The sequence below is a fragment of the Aphelocoma coerulescens genome, chromosome 4A (genome assembly GCF_041296385.1).
Source record: "Aphelocoma coerulescens isolate FSJ_1873_10779 chromosome 4A, UR_Acoe_1.0, whole genome shotgun sequence".
NCBI classification, from domain to species: Eukaryota; Metazoa; Chordata; class Aves; order Passeriformes; family Corvidae; genus Aphelocoma; species Aphelocoma coerulescens.
In genome coordinates, this window is record NC_091018.1 from 11,549,680 (window position 1) to 11,568,729 (window position 19,050).

Genomic DNA, 19,050 nt, shown 5'->3' on the forward strand with positions numbered 1-19,050 from the left:
TGTAAGGATGATTATTTAGATTGATGGTTGAAAGAGCCATAATCCACTTAGGAAAGGCTTAGGTTTTAGCTGTCATACTGCTTGGTTTGGATGTGGCACAATATTTATTTCTTTTTTTCTTAGATACTCCTTTTCCTTTTTGATGACATAGATTTTCATTTGGGCCAGGGAAGGATGGATGATTGCCCTTGCTTGTTTACACGAATGGCAGGTAATGGCAGTCTTTGGAGCCTCACTTTCAATGAGTTTTCCAGTGCTGCTGTGAGACTGTGGGTGCAGCGGTGATGGAGCGGGCGGGGGGGAGAGTGCCCAGCGCTGGGTGCAGAGCAGCCGCAGCCCTGCAGGTGGCCCAAGGGAATCTCGGGCAGTGATGCCCTTGCTGTAGCCCAGGCCTGGCAGAAAAAGAGCTAGGCTGGTTCGGCAGAAGACAGCAGGATGATACTGAATGAAGTATCCTCGCCCCATTTTTGTGGGGTGGGTTGGTTTTTTTTTTGCTTGTTTTTAAATTATTTTAAAGGTCTGGGTAAGACTTAACACCATTTGACATGTGCCGATATTCTTTTCTGTTTATTTCTGTGGTGAATTTGGTCTCTTTTAGTATTGTCTGGAGCCTGTTCAAACATTTTTATATAGTGTGAAGCTTCAGCTAATAAACTGGTGAATCGCAGCTGACAAAACATAGAACAGAGTAGGTCTCTTTTTGCCTTCTGATCTTGGAAGGCTTGGGATCACCATGCAGGGGAGTACAGTGGGCTCTGCAAAGGACTATTCCAAGTGCTCTATGACCTGGGCTGATACAAGCTGACTGGGAGATGTGCTTGAGAGATTTTACTTTCCACTCTTCAGTAGTTTTGTTTTATAGGGTTTTCCCTTATTTCAGCTGTCTAATACTGACTGTATCTTAGAATAGCAGCTGAAGCTATTGCAGTAGGCACTTGTATAATCCCTCCTCCAGAATTTGTAATCAAATGCAGTTGTTCTTAAAAATGCCTGAAGTTTTGGGCGTAAAGCTCTAGTGACCTGGACTTTTCTAAGGGGAAAATCTGTATGGTAGGAGCGGAAGCAGTGAGGCTCCACTAAAGTGAGGCAACTTGCAGTTTCACATTGATCAGTGGCAGAACGAAAAATAGAATTTGCTAGATGGGGGATACCTTGTCAGTTGGAAAACCCTGCCTCCACCCTGTGTACTGAAGTAATTCATTGCTGTTGGCTGTACATTTGAATAATGCTAATTCTGCTCGAGGATTTGCTGTGGAGCAGGTTACCTGCTTGCTGTGGACTGTGCATGTCTTCATCCCTAGCTTTTACAAGAGCAAAGATTTTGAGGGGATGCGCAAAGTACATTTTGAAAACTCAGTATGTGAAGGGGCATATTGTTCTATTTTGTAGTTTAGTTTGGAAATTTATGGCATTTAAGCAGCTGGAGGGTGTGCTTGCCTTGTATCATAAATGAACCAGTACTCCTTTTTTGACTTAAGTAGGCATATGTGGCTTTTTTCCCCATTTATTTATTTTTTTTAAGTCTTGGTTGTTATCTGACTTGGCTTTTATTCTTCCTAAGAGCCTCATTTTCCATGCAGTCAGACTACAACATCTGGAAGCAATCTCTTCTTTGGCAAGGAAAGATGTGACAGACACAATGAGGTGTAACTTCTACTTTTGTTATCTTACCTTTGCGTTTTTTTTAAGTCATCCATACCCAAACCATTTTAAGGATATATGGGAATTTCAGGTGCATTTTAGCAGAGCTTGGAAATAGTGTTGGGCAGGATCATTAGAGAGTAACACAGGTATTTCCCCCTTTAATAGGCATAATAGTTGCATTTATTGTACAGTTCAATAATCTTTCAGATATTGTAATGCATGTGTTGAGTGTTTTAAAGCCACATTTTACTGGACAGTGTGAATTACTTGATGCCATTACAATAACCTCATAGGACACAAGCAGTAACAGTGTACTTAGGTTTCAAAATAGTATTTAACTTACTTCATTCAAGATATTGATGTTATTAATGGTACTTTAATGAGCAATCCTATGATTGAAGCACTGTAGCAAGCTCTTCTCCTTCTGTAATAGTTGTTCCACATAATGAAACTTGCAAAAATCAAAAAGTACTTTCAATGAGAGGGGGATTATTTGGTGTTGTAGTTGAGATTGGCGGACTCATTAGGGTGGTACAAAGGTCCTTGTATATTATTCACTTTTCAAGTCTGTAAGGTTGGGGTAAAGTCTCAGCCTTCACTTTAGGTTTTAGCCTGACATCTTTCACATGCCATTTGAATTGTTTTTTCTTTCATTCTTCCCTCTCCCCCATCAATAAAGCCTGTTTAATATTTTGCTTTCACAGCATTAAACCGTGAAAGCAAATTTTACTTTGTGTTGACCAGTGTGTGCATTACCTCTGAGGGCCTGTGTTTCCATGTGCTTGGCTGTTTCCTGGCTGGCTCCTTCAGGTTCTGGGGGTCCTCAGCTGCTCTCAGCTGGACTTCTGGCTGAGGGGTGGTAAGAGGTGAATGGTTATGTAGGTACTTGTGTTGTCTGCTGTGTAATGAAAATGGAAGAAATGCATGAGGAAAAGGAGTAGGGGGAATGCTTTGAGGAAACAGCTGAGACTGGGCAGGTGCCTGATGAATTTAGAGACAGAAGGTGCTGTCACAGGTGATGTGTGTGTCCCAGGCGAGGTGCTTGTCTGCAGGGCTGCTCCCCCCTCGGCAGGTGGGTGATTGGGGTCTTAGTCCTGCTTAGCCTCACAGAACTGCAGGATTTTGGCAGTGGCTCCTCCCAACAGAAGGGTAGGAATCCTGGCAGGAACCATGCAAGGCCTCCAGTTCGCCACTTTGGTATATGAGGTCCTGTGTTGCTGCAGAGCTCTGCTTGGTGGTGGTGATGCTCTGACCTTGGCAAAGCTCCTCATTGGCTTTGTTGTGAAGTTATAGTTCAGCTGCCCATGCTGCATCCAGTAACTTGTGTGGCTGCAGGAGGAGTTGATTCAGTTGGCTGCTCCAATGGAGGGCTAATCATGGAGGAAGGAAATGGTTGCTTGCTGCTGGTTTGCCTAAGTGCCAGAAGGAGCAGAAACTTTCCTGTGTGTTTGGAGAGAGGGAAGGAAAACCTACTGTTTTCAGTAACAGCCCACGGTGTTGGAAAAGCATGTTCTGAGATGGCTCTTTCCCACTTACTCAGCAGACTTATTGTATGAACTGAAGAGCAAATGTTATAAAAAATGAATAAAGAGCAGGCCGGGGGAAAAAAAAGGTAGTGATGGCATAAAATCAACAATTGTCATAACATGGCTTTTTTTTATTTTTTGAAAGATGGAGAGATGTGTGGTCCTAAGTGGTGTGGAGGGGGTGTAGCAGCTGGAAGTTTAGGGAAAAAAATGTTAAGAGACTGAAAAGAGCTGTATGAATTTGGTCATTTAGGTTTTGTTGGCATGTTAGCTACTCAGTGGTTTTGGCACCGTGGACTGGTCCTGTGTATATTGACCATGTCTCTCTTGCTAAGCAAGGAAGAATGTAGATGGAAGGTGTCTAGTTCAGGTCTTTCTGTAAAGGAATTACAAGTCTCATTTGTTAAGCAAACAGCACAAAAATAACCACAAAGATAAAGGTATTAATTGCATTATTGTTTTCTTTAGTCTTGATTACATTATCGTAATACGATCAAAACTGCTGGTACGGTTATAACTGGTATTAAAGGACAGTTACATTACAGAATTATACTTAAAGTATGTTTTCTGTATTTTACTCAAATTGCAGAGTTACTTTAAAGCTTGTTGGCAGCTGAAATATGAGGCTGTATACTATTAGTAGAAATAACACACTCTTCGTGGTCTGTAGGGAATGTCATGCACTTGCTGAAAATCTTGCTTAAAAGTCCACTTACAGAGATAAAAGCAAAAGGAGTATGAAGAAGCAGATTTGTCTGGGTTTTTTTCCCCTGAATAACCAAACCTTATTTTAGAAAACAAAAGGTTAGGCATATTCTAGTTTATCAGAAAAAGAGGTGAGAGGTATCATGTAGCTGATAATGGCTTTCTCTTCTAAAATAGTTAAGGGAAAATACTGGACATATTTCTGATCCTTTATTTAAATTTTATCTGACTAGCATTTTAACTGTTGCTGCTGCATAATTGGTCCTGAAGCATCAACATCTTTCATTCATGGATAGGTAAATAATTCAAAGATGAACTTTAGCCATATTCTTCAGGAATCACAGTTTGAGAAGTTCTAATTTTCTGAATTAAGTGAGGTCCTTGATTTTACAGGTGATTAGTTGAATTACAGGGAAAAAAATCAATGCATCTCTGAACAGCCAATCCTGCATTACCCAAATCTTTGTCCTGGTCATGTAGCTGTTTTTTTAACTTTGCATCTCTGCCTTCCCAAAAAAATTATAACCGTTTTACTGATTTGCATTATAAACCTTCCAGATAATAGATGCCAAACATCCAACAGTAACCAAAATAAACAGCCTGTGTAGGGAAGGCCCCCCAACCATAACCCATCTGCCTGGAACCTTGCTGTTAGCTTGGTCAATAACACTGGACTTACTGCACTTACACAAGTGTACAAAACACAGATGTCGGGGATTGTTTTTGTGATTCTTTGTATTTTGTGTGTGTATATATATACATATATAATTAGGTATATTCTTAGAGCAAAGGCTACTCACTGAGTTGCATTAATTATCTGTGTGTGTAATAGGAATTGTGGGAGGACAGGTAGCCCTCAGCAACTGCTGATCGCAGCATATGTGTTACTGTGTGAATTGTGCTGGTGAATTCTGTCAGCTTTTGGCAGAGTCAGCATTTGGCCAGTGTATTTGACTTAATCACAACTATCCCTAAATTAATTTTCATGTAATAGAGAATAAATAGCCTTTAAGATTTAAATCTGTTTTTCAATGAAGATGCATTTGGAGTCTTGATAGTGTTTTGTGCTTGCCTCTTGCTTTTAACAGTCAAATTCTTTTGAGTAGAAACCCCTCCTACATTTATAGTTGGAAGCATTATGTGTGATTACTGTTCCTGAACTGCTCCTGTTGTTCCAGTAGGTTTTTTAGTTCATTAATGTTTTGTTAGCAAAGTTTAAAATAGCAAAGTACAACAAAGGGATACATTATTTCTGCTATTATAACGTATTTTGAAATTCTTCTGCTTGTTTTGAAAGCTAAATACTGAGACTAGTCATACTACAGCAGCTGTATGCATTTCTGTCATTGGAAGAGTCATTGGAATTAAACATGTATGTGCCTTTATTTCAGAAAAGATGAAGAAATCCTCTGGTGTCTTAACAATCTAAATACAAATCTAAAAGAAATGTGCTACAGTATTATTGCAGTTTTAGCAATCTGTTATAAAGTTTATTGCAGAGAAATAACTAGGTCAACCTCTGGATGACCTGTCTTTTGGAGTTTCTTCAGTTAGCTTTAGGCTAGAGCTCCACCTTGTGATCCTTCAGCAGGATACATTTTCTTTTTATAGTTAATAATTTAATTATGATTTCACAAAGTTAATGCCTTTAAAAGTTTTCACAGGCTTGGAAGAGTTCAGTATCTGCTTTGGAAAATTGAAGTTGGAATTCTATGAACATGCCAAAAAAGAAACTCAAGAGCTGATTTTTATGACAATTTAGTTTAGAGCTAATGTCTTAGAGTTAACTTCTTAAAATAATCTGCTTATTAGAACACATTTAATAGATAATGTAGACCTTCACTGTTTGGAATGACGTCTGCAAGAATTTCACTTCTTTCTTTTCAGACTTCACTGTGATACATGAACTTGATATATTTGAAAAGTTTTAGTAGGAAAATCATCCATATAAGCATCCTTTCTTTCTTAGTGACTTCTTGAACCACGTGCTTTGAATGAGTCATCCAGTGTGTGCATGAAGAAGACATGGCTGGCAGTAGTCTTGAATTTCCAGAAGGTGTTTAATAAGATGAAGGATCTTGGGGAATGACCAGTGTCACTCTTTTCCTATACCAAAACAAGAGAACATGACGTGAAGTTGGAAAGTGATAAATTCAAGGCAAAGAATATGCCTTTTGGTAGTATGGAATTTGACTGTTCTTGGGTGGAAGACCCTCCACTGAGTATTGAGTTCAAAAACTATTTGGAAATACTAAGGGGAAAAAATAAGGTGTTGTGAAGTATAGGGACAACCTCTCTGGCCAGCAAAATCCATGGACTACTTCTGGATGCCAGGAAGATATTCAGGGAAACTTTGCTATAAAGAAAATAGTGTTCTTCCTTGGGCAGCTTTGCTTGGCCACTGCTAGAGAGGGCTTGCTGTACTGGGTTGACCCTGCTGGCTGAGCATCAAAAGACCCTCTCACTCTGGGTGTATGTAAATCTTGTAAAATTATTCTCTACTAGGACAAGTGCAAGGGGTTTTTTGGTCATTGCTGGAACTTAAGCTTGATGCCTGAGATCCCTTACACTCTTCCTTTGTACACCATTGCCAAGTATTCATCTCTATCTTCTGTTTTCCAGAATACCAGTATATGGTTGCACTCATGAGGGCTAAGTTTATTCTACCTTCAAGAAAAACAAAAAATATGAATCTTAGTAATTTAATACTTTAGCATCTAGCATGGTATGTCTGTTCTGTTCTAGGAGGTGATTCTGACAAATGCCATGTTTTTTCTCACGTTTTGTGGTCTGTACTAAGATGAACAAGCAGTTCTGACAAAAAGTTCAAGTTGTTGTAAATGGCAGACAGCTTGTTTTATTAGTAATTTATTTGGCTTGTTTGATGTAGAGAATAAGTACTCTAATAATTTGCCCATTCTTTTTCATAGTTTTGGGTTTTTTTTCTTTAAAGTATTTATGTGATTAAAAGAATTAGTTGAAACTTTTGCAAAATTTGGTAGGATGGTAGGTTTGGGTTTCATAAAAGGAGCCAGTTTGCATGTAAGGATCCCGACTGCCACTTCAGTAGATGTCTTGCCTCTCAACATGGAAAAATGTAAACTAGAACGAATCAAATAGCAACACATTGATAGACAGGTTGAACTTGAAACTGGGCAGTGTGGTTTTTGAAGTTTGCATCTCTGCTTTGCACTGGGACTGAATCACAAGTATGCCTCAAAAAGAACTTGTGTGGATGTATATCTTTCTTCGTTCTTCTTTTTTTCTGTTCCCTCCTCCCTGTGCAGCTGAGCAGGTGCCAGCCTGATGACCAAGGCACTGAAGTGTTTTTTTTCCAAGTTTGAGTTGCTGTTTGGAATCAAAGTAAATATTAAGGGATAGATACATACAAAATATATTTTAAAAATTCCAAAGCGTAGAGCTTTTCGATATATTAGCTTCTGAGCATGTCATTTCACAGACAGCCTGTATGGTATAATAGCACCTTGCCACCAAAGGAGGGAATTTTACCCTTCTCTCCCCTGCTGGTGGCTATGCAGTCTTGTGTTTCCTGTGCCTTGACTGTGGGTATCTGCTGTTGAACCAGTTTAACTTGAGAATCTGGGGGAAAAATACTTGAGTTGTATTTTGCCCATTTTAGTGGGGAATGAAATTGGGTGATACTGATTTGGCAGAGCCTACAAAGGTGAATGGCTGGGCAAGGGTCGTTACCGTGCCTGGGACCATGGGTTGCTACAGAGAGTGTGAATTGGTCATGTGCTCACGTGGTGCCTTTGGAGAAGGGAGGAATGCAGTGACAGAGGGTGTTGCCATTCTGCAGCACGGTTTTCTTGAAGCTTTTTATCTTCTGCTGTGTTCTGGATGGAACATGCTTTAGTAGTTGCAGACTGCCTTGAGATTGATCATCTTGAACCTCTTTGCCTTTGCTATTACTTATTTCCACTTTGGTTCTCTGCTTTTATGTAATTATGTGAAATGTGAAGAAAGAGACCCTAATAAGTTCAGGGTTTATGGTTTCTCTCATCTCTCTAAATCCTGGAAGCTACAGTGGCCCCTAGCATTCAGAATAAGTACTTGCAGGAGAAAACCTGTCCAGCCTCTCTGCCACACGCTCAATTGAAATGCAGTTTCTGGAGTAGTGCTGCCAGACTTTGAACAACATGTGCTTAGCATGCCAAAATTAAATCTTTTCCTTAAATACCTAATCACTCCAGAAAGCTGTAGAGTCACCAGACTGACAGTGAAGGTTTTCCTCCTTGGTATTCTGTCTTTAAAATACCTTAACATCATGCTTTCTTAATTTCACCATGTAGAAGTTAGCCTGGGGAGCCGAGTGACATAGAATATTTCAGCCTGGATGGCTAAAACTTGCTTTTGAAGTATCCAGGGAGATTTTTTTTCCCCTCCTAAGAATAGGAAAAATAAGAGAAAAACCAAAATTTATTATAATGAACAGTATTACAATGAAGTTTAAAACAAGTATTTCACAATCTTTAGGTTTCTTGCTAATACAGAATCATGTTTTCAATGTTTTCCTTTATACTATGTGGATAGTATTATTTTCCTTGATACTCTTAAGAATCTTGACAAATACTTCAAACGTTAAACCTGTTGTAAGTCTGATTTATCAACTCTGGAAGACATGGAGTTGTGAAGCAGCTGGTTATAAGAACTTGTTGTAAGAGCTTATATTTATGGAAAACTACACGGAAGTTGGCAAATTGAAGATAACAAAGTTGCTATATATAATATCCTTAAATGTACACATATTGTGCTTCAAGTTCAACAAACTTTGTGGTTTGGTCAACTAGAATTACCCTAGTGTGTCAATTCTGGGCTCTGCTACTTGCAAGGTGTTAATGAAAACCATTCCAGTTTGCTCATCCTATTCAGAAAAAGTGGGTGGTGGTGTTTTGTTTTGGTGGTTGTTTTTGTTAGTTTTTGGGTTTTTTTTGTTGTTGTTGTTGTTTGGTTGGGGTTTTTTTAAGTGCTTCTGTATTTTTATTTTGCTGCAATGCTTTTACCATTTGTGGAGTCACTTTGTAGTAGGATCATGGGAGGATCTTTAAACAGGAAAAAGCTTGGTTGGAAACAGGATGCTGTGATCTGCATTTTCTGTGTTTCCAACTCTTTTACCCTTCCATATGTGGAATAATTTTCACTGTATTTTTTGATTTCTTTTATTCTAGAAGTTGTCTGCTACAAAGGAAGAAAGAAAAGTAAGCTTGCACTTCAGACTGCTTTTTGAATATCTTTCTAACACAGTGGTGTTCCAGAAGATGATAAAGAAATGATAGCAGCTCCAGAAATACCAACTGATTTTACTCTCCTTCAGTAAGTGCTTTAAGAATTTGTAGTTCCATTTGTAAATGTACTGTCTCTTTTTTGTGTTATCGTTTGCTTTCTCTTGGAAACAAGGAAACATGATAAAGGATAGTATTCTATATTTTTTTTCTATTGAGATGTTGATAAAGCATTGCTTTAATTTTTTCTTGAGTATTAATTCAGCAGTAACTTAAATAAGCTTTAAAAATATTCTTTAAAATCGGATTTTAAATCAAGTAGTTGAAATATTCGCCCTTAACTGGGTGGGTCACTTAATATTTAAAATACGTGATGCCAAGTGCTTTAGTTAAAGCCAAAGTAATGGCTTCCCTCAGCATAATTTCTTTGGTGTTTTTGATGTAATTTTAAGCATTTAGTCTTCCCACAATTTTAAAGAAACAGACATTTGAATTTCTGTCTTGGGGTAATTTCCAAGATTTAGAATTAGGTAGAGATTACACTTTTGGATAGAGAAGTAAAGTGATTATTTTAAGCAGACCAAAAGAATCCAGTTCATCCTCCTTTATTGTCAAGGGATTGGCATGAATACATTTCTCTAGACTGTTGAAATGGATTAACTTGGTTATGAAGTCTAAAAAGATGCAAAGATGCAGTTTTGTATCAATGAGTTTGTGTGGGTGTTTTTTCTTTTCAGTGAGAAATAAAGATTAGAAATAAATTGGAAGATGGTTTAATATGAAATAATGTTTTTATATAACTGTTTATAATGGTTTATAATGGTTTTGTACTCTGTGGGTACAGTTTATTGTGTAGTGGAGTGTTTGGAGTTTGTATTTAGTTCTTTCTGTGAAAATAAAAACATCTAGGAATATTTGAAGAAGAAATTTTTTCCATTTTTTTCCCTTCTTTCATTCCTCCCCCAGCGTTCTGATGGAGGCTTTTCCAGTCCATATCAGCTTACATAGTCAGCAAAACCAGACATGGCAGAATCCACGTCAAAAGTCAGCAAGCTCCTTTCAGACACTTGCAGTAGTGAGAGACTGTAGCTTTCTGGAGTGTTTTAGAATGTTATCAATAAATCCATAGGAATGAGTCTCTGCGCCTCTGGTGATCTTTCTGATTGTTTTGTTAATTGAATTAGGAAGTGTGTATCAGTAAGATAGTAGCTGAAATTCATTGTTACTGCATCTGTGTGTTAAAATGAGGTCTAGTAGCATCATTTAAGTTAAATTCTACAGGAAATGTAGAAATAGAGAATACACAAGCCAAGCATTCTCTGTTAATAATTCAGGTCATTTCACATACCATCTTCCTATCAGTGTTGGCAATAAAGGATTTGTGTATCAATGCAGCATATTTTACTGTGTAGGAAACCAAATAAATGAGTTTGTGTATTTAGTATATTTTTACCTTATAAGCCTAAACAGAACTACAGCTTATCTTTTTGGTGAGGAAACCTGACATAAACTTATTTTCTGTACCTTTCAACATAAGTGCAAACCTCTTAATTATTTCCTAAGTTTCTAACAGCATGAAGAAATCTGTTGAGACACTTTGGTTGTCAGGGAGAGTGATGCTTTTGGGGATTTTTTTTTGCTGTTGGGTTTTTTCTCGTTCTCATTTTGTTTAAGTATTTGTGGCCGATATTTAAAGCTCTTTGCTTTTTGAGATGTTGTCATGTTTGTCACATGCCAAAGGCATGGTTCCCAGCCTGCTGCTATTTTCTACCTACCCTCAAATCTTTTAATCTTACTGTATGGCTTCCTTCACAGATACGTTGTTGAGAGGAGACAGGATAGGCTGTGAGTGTGGGGATATGCTCTGTTCCTCAACAGCAGGCTTGGGAAAAAAACAGTTTCACTGTTGGTGTTGACTTACTGGACTGAGGGCATACTGTGATTTTACGTCATATATTTAAGAATGTTTCTGATGAAATGTGTAAATGGTTTGTCTTTTCATCCTTGCAGGGAGTCTGAAACACACTTCTCTTCTGATACAGACTTTGAGGATATTGAAGGAAAAAACCAAAAACAAGGCAAAGGCAAAGTATGTTCAGTCTTTAGGGATACTGAAACATTTCTACTGTTATGAGTTGAAGAATTTAGCACTTGCTTTGAAGTTGAATGAGCAAGGAATATTTTCTGAAAATGCAAGTGTTCTGTGGCTAGAGTTCATATTTGTATTTGCATGGAAAGGCTTCATCTTGACTGTTTCAGTGGTATTTTCTTAGTGCTCTGAAGGCATAAGGGAAGTAGGGAAGGAAAGGATAAGCTTTGATTTGATCAGTTTCTTGGCATATTTTCCATCCTATACTTAGATTCATCACGAATTCTATGTCTTTTAATTTGAAAAGTGAACAGAAACCAATTATGCTGTTAAAAGGGTTTTTTTAACGGGTTCCAGACAGGAGTTTACAGTAGTGGAGTGGGAGGTCTAAACCCAGTTCCCAGCCCTTCTCTCCCTTCCTTGGACAGTTGTCCTCCCCATGTGCCTCTCACTGGCTTCACACCCACCATGTGTGGCTCCTTCCCTGCTGAGTGCTGGCCTGGACTGTGACCCCTCATTGGACACCCCATGTGCCTGTACCAGTGCAGAGCACCTGGTTATTGAGAGGTGGTGATAGATTGTGCACAATGGTCATGTAATTTGTACTTAATGTTTTTCTTTCTGTAAGTCATACTTGATTTGAGAAATCAAATACGAAGACACCTGTCTGCTCTTCCTCACCCCCACTTGCAAATGTGTGTTCATAGGAAAAAACAAAAGGTTAATGAATTGCAGAGGAGACTTTGTGATGTTTTAAGGGAATCACCTTAGCTGTTTTAAAGGAAATATGTATAATCTGTTTTACATGAGAAAATCTGTGTTATACACTATCACTAATCACATCTTTAGTTGCTAAAAGATTTTAAATGAGGGAAGGAAGAAGGAGAACCTGCAGAGTTCTTGCTGGTCTTTGTATCACTCAGGATCTGCTGTTCTCAACTCTTGAGTTTATGTATATATATACACACACATATATATGTAAAATATTAAAAAATATGGTTACTGAAAATCAAAGGCCTTGTCTATATTTGTTATGGTATGGATAGTGATTTCTTTTTATTAATACTTCATAATAATTAAGTAAAACCTCTTGTGTGTGTGATTGCAGACCTGTAAAAAAGGAAAAAAAGGACCAGCAGAGAAGGGGAAGAGTGGAAACGGAGGAGGGAAACCTGGTGGTCCAAATCGGATGAATGGACATCACCAACAGAATGGTGTGGAAAACATGATGCTCTTTGAAGTAGTTAAAATGGGCAAGAGTGCTATGCAGGTAAGACCTGGGATATCTCTATGACTTGGATGTAGATACAATTTATATATAATAATATTTTCCTTTACATGCAGTTTAATCAAATGAAATCTCAAGTAATTTTTTCCTTCAATTTGCTAGTTTTACTTGTATATAAAGATCAAAATAAAGTGGTTTTTCTTTGTTGATGTTTAAATTCAAATAAACTGATTTTTCATTTTAAAATGTTATTCATGAGTAATTACATATGTAATGAATAAATTCATACTATGATTCAGAGTAAGTTTTTAGTATCCTGAATGAAAAAAGGTTATTTTGGATTGCATGACTTTAAAGTTCTTTTTGTGTGGTGGTAACTAAATACAAATGTGGTTCAGACTTATTGTTGTCATAGAACTTAATGAGAATCTGTAGTTTTTACATGCATCCAGAGCTTAGGTTATCTGAAAATAAATAGCTGCTTCTCTTCTTGCACCCAAAGTAAAATCACTAGCTACAACTTAAGAGCTTCTCTTTAAATTTCCTGACCCAAATTCCAGCCAATTACAGTGTAGCAATATACCCTGGCCAAGTCAACTTAGGGGAAATTTAACCTGTTCCATTATCTACGTTAGGCACTCTCTGCACTGCATTTACTTACAGGACTGAAGTCAGACTATTTAAGAAATACTGCTCTGTTTTTGTTGGGTTTTTTAAAAAGTGTTTGCTTGTCTGTAGGTCTCCCAGTCAATACAGGGTTAGAGTGTAATAAAGTGTAAGCCTGTCAGCCATGAAGCTTTCCTGCTGACTCACTCATGTGACTCCTTGGCATTTTGGAAGAAAGACTATCTTTGGGATTGGAAGTCTGGAGTTTACAGCTCCTGTAATACACATGCAGGAAGCTGGGTCACTGTGCAGTCCTCTCAAGGTTTGCAGGCTCCTGCATTACAGCTGGGAGCAAGAACAAATTACTTTGATGTATTTGCACAGAGAAATTCTGATACTCCCATCATTTGTTTTGCTCGATTTCAAAGTGGATGGAAAAACAATACTTCTCTAACTGTTGCTCTGTGTGCAACTTTTTCAGCCAGTTATCAGTAATTGTATCTTCATGACATTTTAACTGTTTAAAATGATATACAGTCAAAATATTTTGCTTTCCAAGGGCGAAATGGACCTTTTCCAGGTCGGATTACTCTCTTGAATTGGGAAATTGATACCTGAATCTTTGTAAATTTTTTAAAATTAGGAAAAAAAAAATCAAATTATTTCTAAAATAAAGTCCATTTCAGCAGTCAGTACAAAGTTTTCTCCATGGCCCTCAGTGTTTGCTTATCTGGAAAAATTTTGGTAATAATTTTAAGTTAACTATTTTATTTTCAATTTATTCTGTACCTTCTGAATTAGTTGACAAGGTGGTGTTAAGTCATAAGTTGGACTCAATGACCTCAGAGGTCTTTTCCAACCTAATCCATTCTGTGATTCTGTGAATTAGTGTCTGTTCTCTGGGAAAAAGAGGTGATTCATTCACAGAGACAAAACACTTCAAGAAACGACTGTTTTGCTGGAGCTTCTTTAAATTGAATAGATTCTGAAAACAAAACTGCCTAATTGAAATATTTATTGCATTCCTATCATTCTTCAGTTCTTGCATGATGACCTTCTTTAGAAGCCAAATTTAAGATGTTTTCTTCATATTTTATCCCTCCCTTCAGGTCAATCCCCTCAGTTCTAGTTCACAGATTCTATTCCTATTGGAAAGACCATGACAGTTTCACTTTGAGTTTTTCATTCTTTTTGTCTTGCTGACAGAAGTTGAAGTTGTGCATCACACTGTACACAGTCTGAGATTCAGGGAAGAGGGATTTAGCTGTATCTCTGTTCAGATGTTTTTCTCAATGGCAATATGTTCTATTTGTCCTCACAGCAGTATTGCCTGTGAGGGTGAGCACTGAGAATACAGACAGGAAGCTTTGGAGATGCTTCGTAGTCCAGCTGTCTTTGAAATTCGGAATTATTCCATCATTTAGGGAAGGGTATGAACGTATAAAAAAAGGTCAAACCTGAGTGAGTCTCTTGTACCTGTGTTAATAAAATTGTGTGATTCTGTGCTTTTATGACCTTGGCAGTAGATGGTTTGTACTCTACAAGTGGATGGTTAAAACATAATTGCAGGTAAATTCTGTTTTCTCAAAATTATTATGACAGGTTTAATTGCTTCACATTAAGGTTTTTTTTTAATAAAACGTGCTTGTTCCTATTTGGCTTAGTGACTACAGAGTAATTAATATCCAAGGAGTGTAGGGCAGTGCTCTTGATCCTGTTACAGCAAATGTGGTTGAAGCAAATTCATCAGAGGCACATTTTTTTAAAGAACTGTTGCTGTTTGAATTGAATGCACAAATAGTATCTTCAGAGAAGTGTCAATAGTTTGGCAGAGCAGGAGGAAGGTGTAAATAAAAAACATGATTCTGTAAAATACCCCAATTATTTTTGTATTCTTCCTCCAAAAACGTTACTGTAGGAGTATATGGTATTCCTGAGCTTTATGTTTAGGTGTCGGTTTTGTACTGGTATATGTTTATAGAATAAAATGAGTTCTTGAGAACTTAAGACAGTAAAAGATTATTTAAACATTTAGTTCTGTATTAATCAAAAAAGAGGGTTCAAGTTACTTAAGGGATGAAGAACCACCACTTACTGGAAAGCAGTTAAGTAACAACATCTTCGATTTAAGAAAACTGAGCAGTGCCTTTTATTTGTTTTCTTTCAGTCTGTAGTGGATGACTGGATAGAGTCATACAAACATGACAGAGATATAGCACTTCTTGATCTCATTAACTTCTTTATTCAGTGTTCAGGCTGCAAAGGTAAGATACTGAAATGGTTACTCATCCATTTAAGTAATATTATAGTATGATTCTCAATCTTTGCTTTTATACTACTGATGCTGTAGAACTGTTTCATCCCCACAGCTAATTTACATTATCAAGTTCTTGGAGTTAAATTACTATTTCCGAAGGTGGGAGCAGGAGCTTTAGAAATATTGTACTGTAGCTTAAAGTGTTGATTAAGCCTTTTGTATTTACAGTGGATAGAAATCAGTACTGGTACTTAACATGTGCTTCATCTTCCTTTGTTCCTGCTATTATTTCAGAAAATCATCTCTCCTAACACTGATAGTTCAGCTTGCTCACTCTTGAAATTCTAATTTGGATGTACCTATTTCTTGATGTTGATTATTTTAAGATTGCTTCATAGCTTTTGTAGACATGCTTGTTTTAAAAGATATTATGGACAACTTAATGGTTGCCTGTCTACAGTAAGACTGTGTTTCCATATTCTTTTTCTTTCTGATTTTTCTTTCTTCATTTCCATGTCCTTCATTCTTTTACCTCTCACCTCCTTTTGAAGAGAAGGTAACTTGCCTTCCAGTGTCCCTGTGCTTGATAGAGGAGGACTGGATGTAATTTGTTCTGCTCAAGTGTTTCTCTGTCCTGATAAAACCTTTAATGTGCATAAATCTCTAGAAAGCTAACTTTTCCTCAGAGGTTATCTGCACTTTCAAGAGTAGTGACCTTTTGATTTTTGTTACAAGATAAAGCCACAGAATCTTTCAGTGCTTTCTGTGATGATCCTTGTCATGAATTTTGCAGTAAACTATGGGAGGTCTAACAATTGGAGGCTAAGACAAATAGAAATTGCATAGAATTGAAAGTACTCTGTTTATTGCAGTGCAGAAGATCATAAGTAGCAATACAGCTGTTCAGAAATGTCTTGCACCATTTAGAATATTGAGTCCAAAAAGGTCACTTCAGATGGTGTAATTGCTCAGTGATACAGAGGTCTGGCACAAGTATCTTTGACTTCTGAATATGAGTGAATGAGTAAATTCTAGATGTGTATGTACATGCACACACTTCTTGAAAAGAATAATAATAAACCCCGCATATATAGATGGTACTAAGTGCTTGTTATACATGGATGGTAGAAGAAAAAATGTGAAATTTATTAAAAATATACGTGTGTAATCAGTAGATTAGGTGAAAATGAATTATTTTTACATTGTAGCAGTAGGTATGTCATCTGCCATCTACAGCTTTCATATTAACAATGCTAATGACCTAATATCTAAATTGTAGGAGTTGTCACAGCAGAGATGTTCCGACATATGCAGAATTCTGAAATAATCCGAAAAATGACTGAAGAATTTGATGAGGTAAGTTAATGAAGTGCTGATTATGTATAATATTAATTTTTATTTTCTTTTTACTTGTCCTAATCTTGCTGCTTCACATTACTAAACATTTATTTCAAGAATAAGGAGTTGCAAAAATTACAGGACTTTTATGAATGAAAATATTAAACTCTCTTATTTCACTGAATTTATAAAACTAGGAAGTAAAGCTTTGTGTGTATGCAACATATTTGATTAGTGGTTTAAGAAATCAATACTGACTTTGTTTTTAAATAGTGGGAACTCCTACTATGGTGGCACTATGGGGGATCCCTCCCTATCTTGCTGTTTATGTAAGGCTTTAAATTCTCTCTTAAAATGGTTGCTAAATTTATGTCTATGCATTCATTAATCTACCAATTGTGGGGATTTAAATTTGATTATTCTCCAATTGAAGACTAATGCTTTTTCTTGCATGGGGATTATGGCTTTTTTCCCTTTAAATTGTCACTTTCTGTTCCACAGAGTGTTGGGGTAAATGAGATTTTGGAGGGGAGGGGGTAAATGAGTGTAGGGAGTTTTTTTAGTGGGTGATGGGTGGGGTTATTTTTATTTTGTTTGTTTGTTGTAGTTTTTGTTTTGGGGTTTTTTTTGTTGGTTTGATTTGGGTTTGGTTTGTTTTTGGTTTTCCTGGGTTTGAGTGGTGTTCCTTTCATCTTGTGTTTCAGAGAACGTAAATGTAGCTTTAAAACCTCCTCCCCAGATTTGTGTAGTACAGAAACAATTCTCTCCACTGCCACCCCTCCAATAATTAAAAACATCCATAACTTAAACTGAGGGGAAAATGTAATATCCTTTTCTTTAAAAGGATTTTAGCATTCCTTAGAATTACTTCAATGCATAAATAGATTTGATTGCTCTGAGGCAGTAGTTGTATAAAATTTGTGAAGCCACACCTGGGACTGTTGGTACTTGGGGTTTTTAATCACAGTCATGGTCACTTTTTTTGGTAACAGAATTGAAATGAACAGCTCTCAGATTTCTAATCCCTTTTCATGGATACTTTCTTTATTTTTCAATCTGTATTGTTGTTCAGCCTCTTAAAGAAACTATTCACAGAAGCACTGACACAAATGATTTTTTTTTTCTCCCTGTCATTTTACCATCATTTGTAAAGGCTCCCATATCAGGAGAGGAACACACATTTGTTATATTCAAGGTGTTGTAGTAGGTAATTTTATGACTTCAGGAAGTTTCAGTCTGGTATGTAAGCATTTCCCTGTAAACATTATTATGATCCTGCTCTGACTGTTCCTAAACTTGTCACCTAACTGTCCAGGTGATGGTTCTAGTGTAATGAAGCAGATTTATAATGCATATAATTTTTTTTTTTGAGTCAAACAAGAAAGATAAACTAGTGGTTAGAATGTTGTCTTTGTGTGACAAGCCTCAGCTGCAAAGTATATGCATATTTATGGAATCATATTCTTCTGATGTATCATTTCTAAGGCCTTGGAGATTTTGGCTTTAAAGTTGTACCCTTCTCTTCTTAATCTTTATTTAATGAAATAACTTTTAAGATGTTTGAAAGAGCTTCCTGTTTCCTTTTCTGTGTTTTAATAGGATAGTGGAGATTATCCACTAACTATGGCTGGCCCCCAGTGGAAGAAGTTCAAATCCAGTTTTTGTGAGTTCATTGGAGTACTCGTCCGACAATGTCAATATAGCATCATATATGATGAATATATGATGGATACTGTCATTTCACTGCTTACGGGGCTGTCAGACTCACAAGTCAGAGCGTTTCGGCACACTAGCACACTGGCAGGTCAGTGAATTATGTATTTATTTGGGTACTGCTTACGTTTAATGTTTTGTGTTGCACGGGACAGAATTACTCTGGTTAAACTTCTTGATACTCAACATTCAACTTGTGTTTTATTGTGTGATACAGTTTTTATCTAATGCAACTTGCTTTGGGACAGCTTTTTATCTTGGATTTTTGGTACTGAAAAAAACAGCACTATTTTAAAGCATTCTTTGCTAGCTTAATTTTTATTGGTACTTAGTTTTTATTGCCTTTAAGTCTAGTAGAAAAAGTAAATAGAAGCAAACTTTTCTGTTGGTTCTACTAGTTTGTCTTTGGTCATAAATAAGGGTGTAAATCTTTTTAATCTCAAATGCAGTTGAACCTGTTCATGCTCTGCATTAAGTCAAAAATAAGTTGTAGTTTATGTTGGATGCAATTTTTACTACAAACTTATTTTCTGCTACATATTGAGGCCATGGTGCAGTGTAAAGTAGCAGTTCCAGTCTTTGCATTAGAAATAATTTCAAAGAATTTTTTCAACAGTAATGCAGTCTCTAAATTTCTTTGTTTTATGTAATTGATCTTTTCACATAATTTTTTTCCCAATCTGTTAAATTGTAGAGAAATC

At 36.9% G+C, this 19,050-nt stretch overlaps 1 protein-coding gene across 7 annotated transcripts in view; it reads left to right on the top strand.

Annotated features, from left to right (window-relative positions):
• Window positions 1-19,050, top strand: part of STAG2 (STAG2 cohesin complex component) — a 76,235-nt gene that overhangs the window by 27,496 nt on the left and 29,689 nt on the right. For 5 of the 7 annotated variants that reach the window (XM_069015344.1, XM_069015342.1, XM_069015339.1 and 2 more), the window contains exons 2-7: window positions 9,065-9,209; window positions 11,129-11,207; window positions 12,316-12,477; window positions 15,209-15,305; window positions 16,578-16,654; window positions 18,236-18,440. In XM_069015344.1, the coding sequence (XP_068871445.1) occupies window positions 9,166-9,209; window positions 11,129-11,207; window positions 12,316-12,477; window positions 15,209-15,305; window positions 16,578-16,654; window positions 18,236-18,440 (664 nt within the window). In that variant the 5' untranslated portion in view covers window positions 9,065-9,165. The remainder of the gene's footprint in view (window positions 1-9,064; window positions 9,210-11,128; window positions 11,208-12,315; window positions 12,478-15,208; window positions 15,306-16,577; window positions 16,655-18,235; window positions 18,441-19,050) is intronic. The other 2 variants (XM_069015345.1, XM_069015346.1) reach the window with 2 other exon arrangements.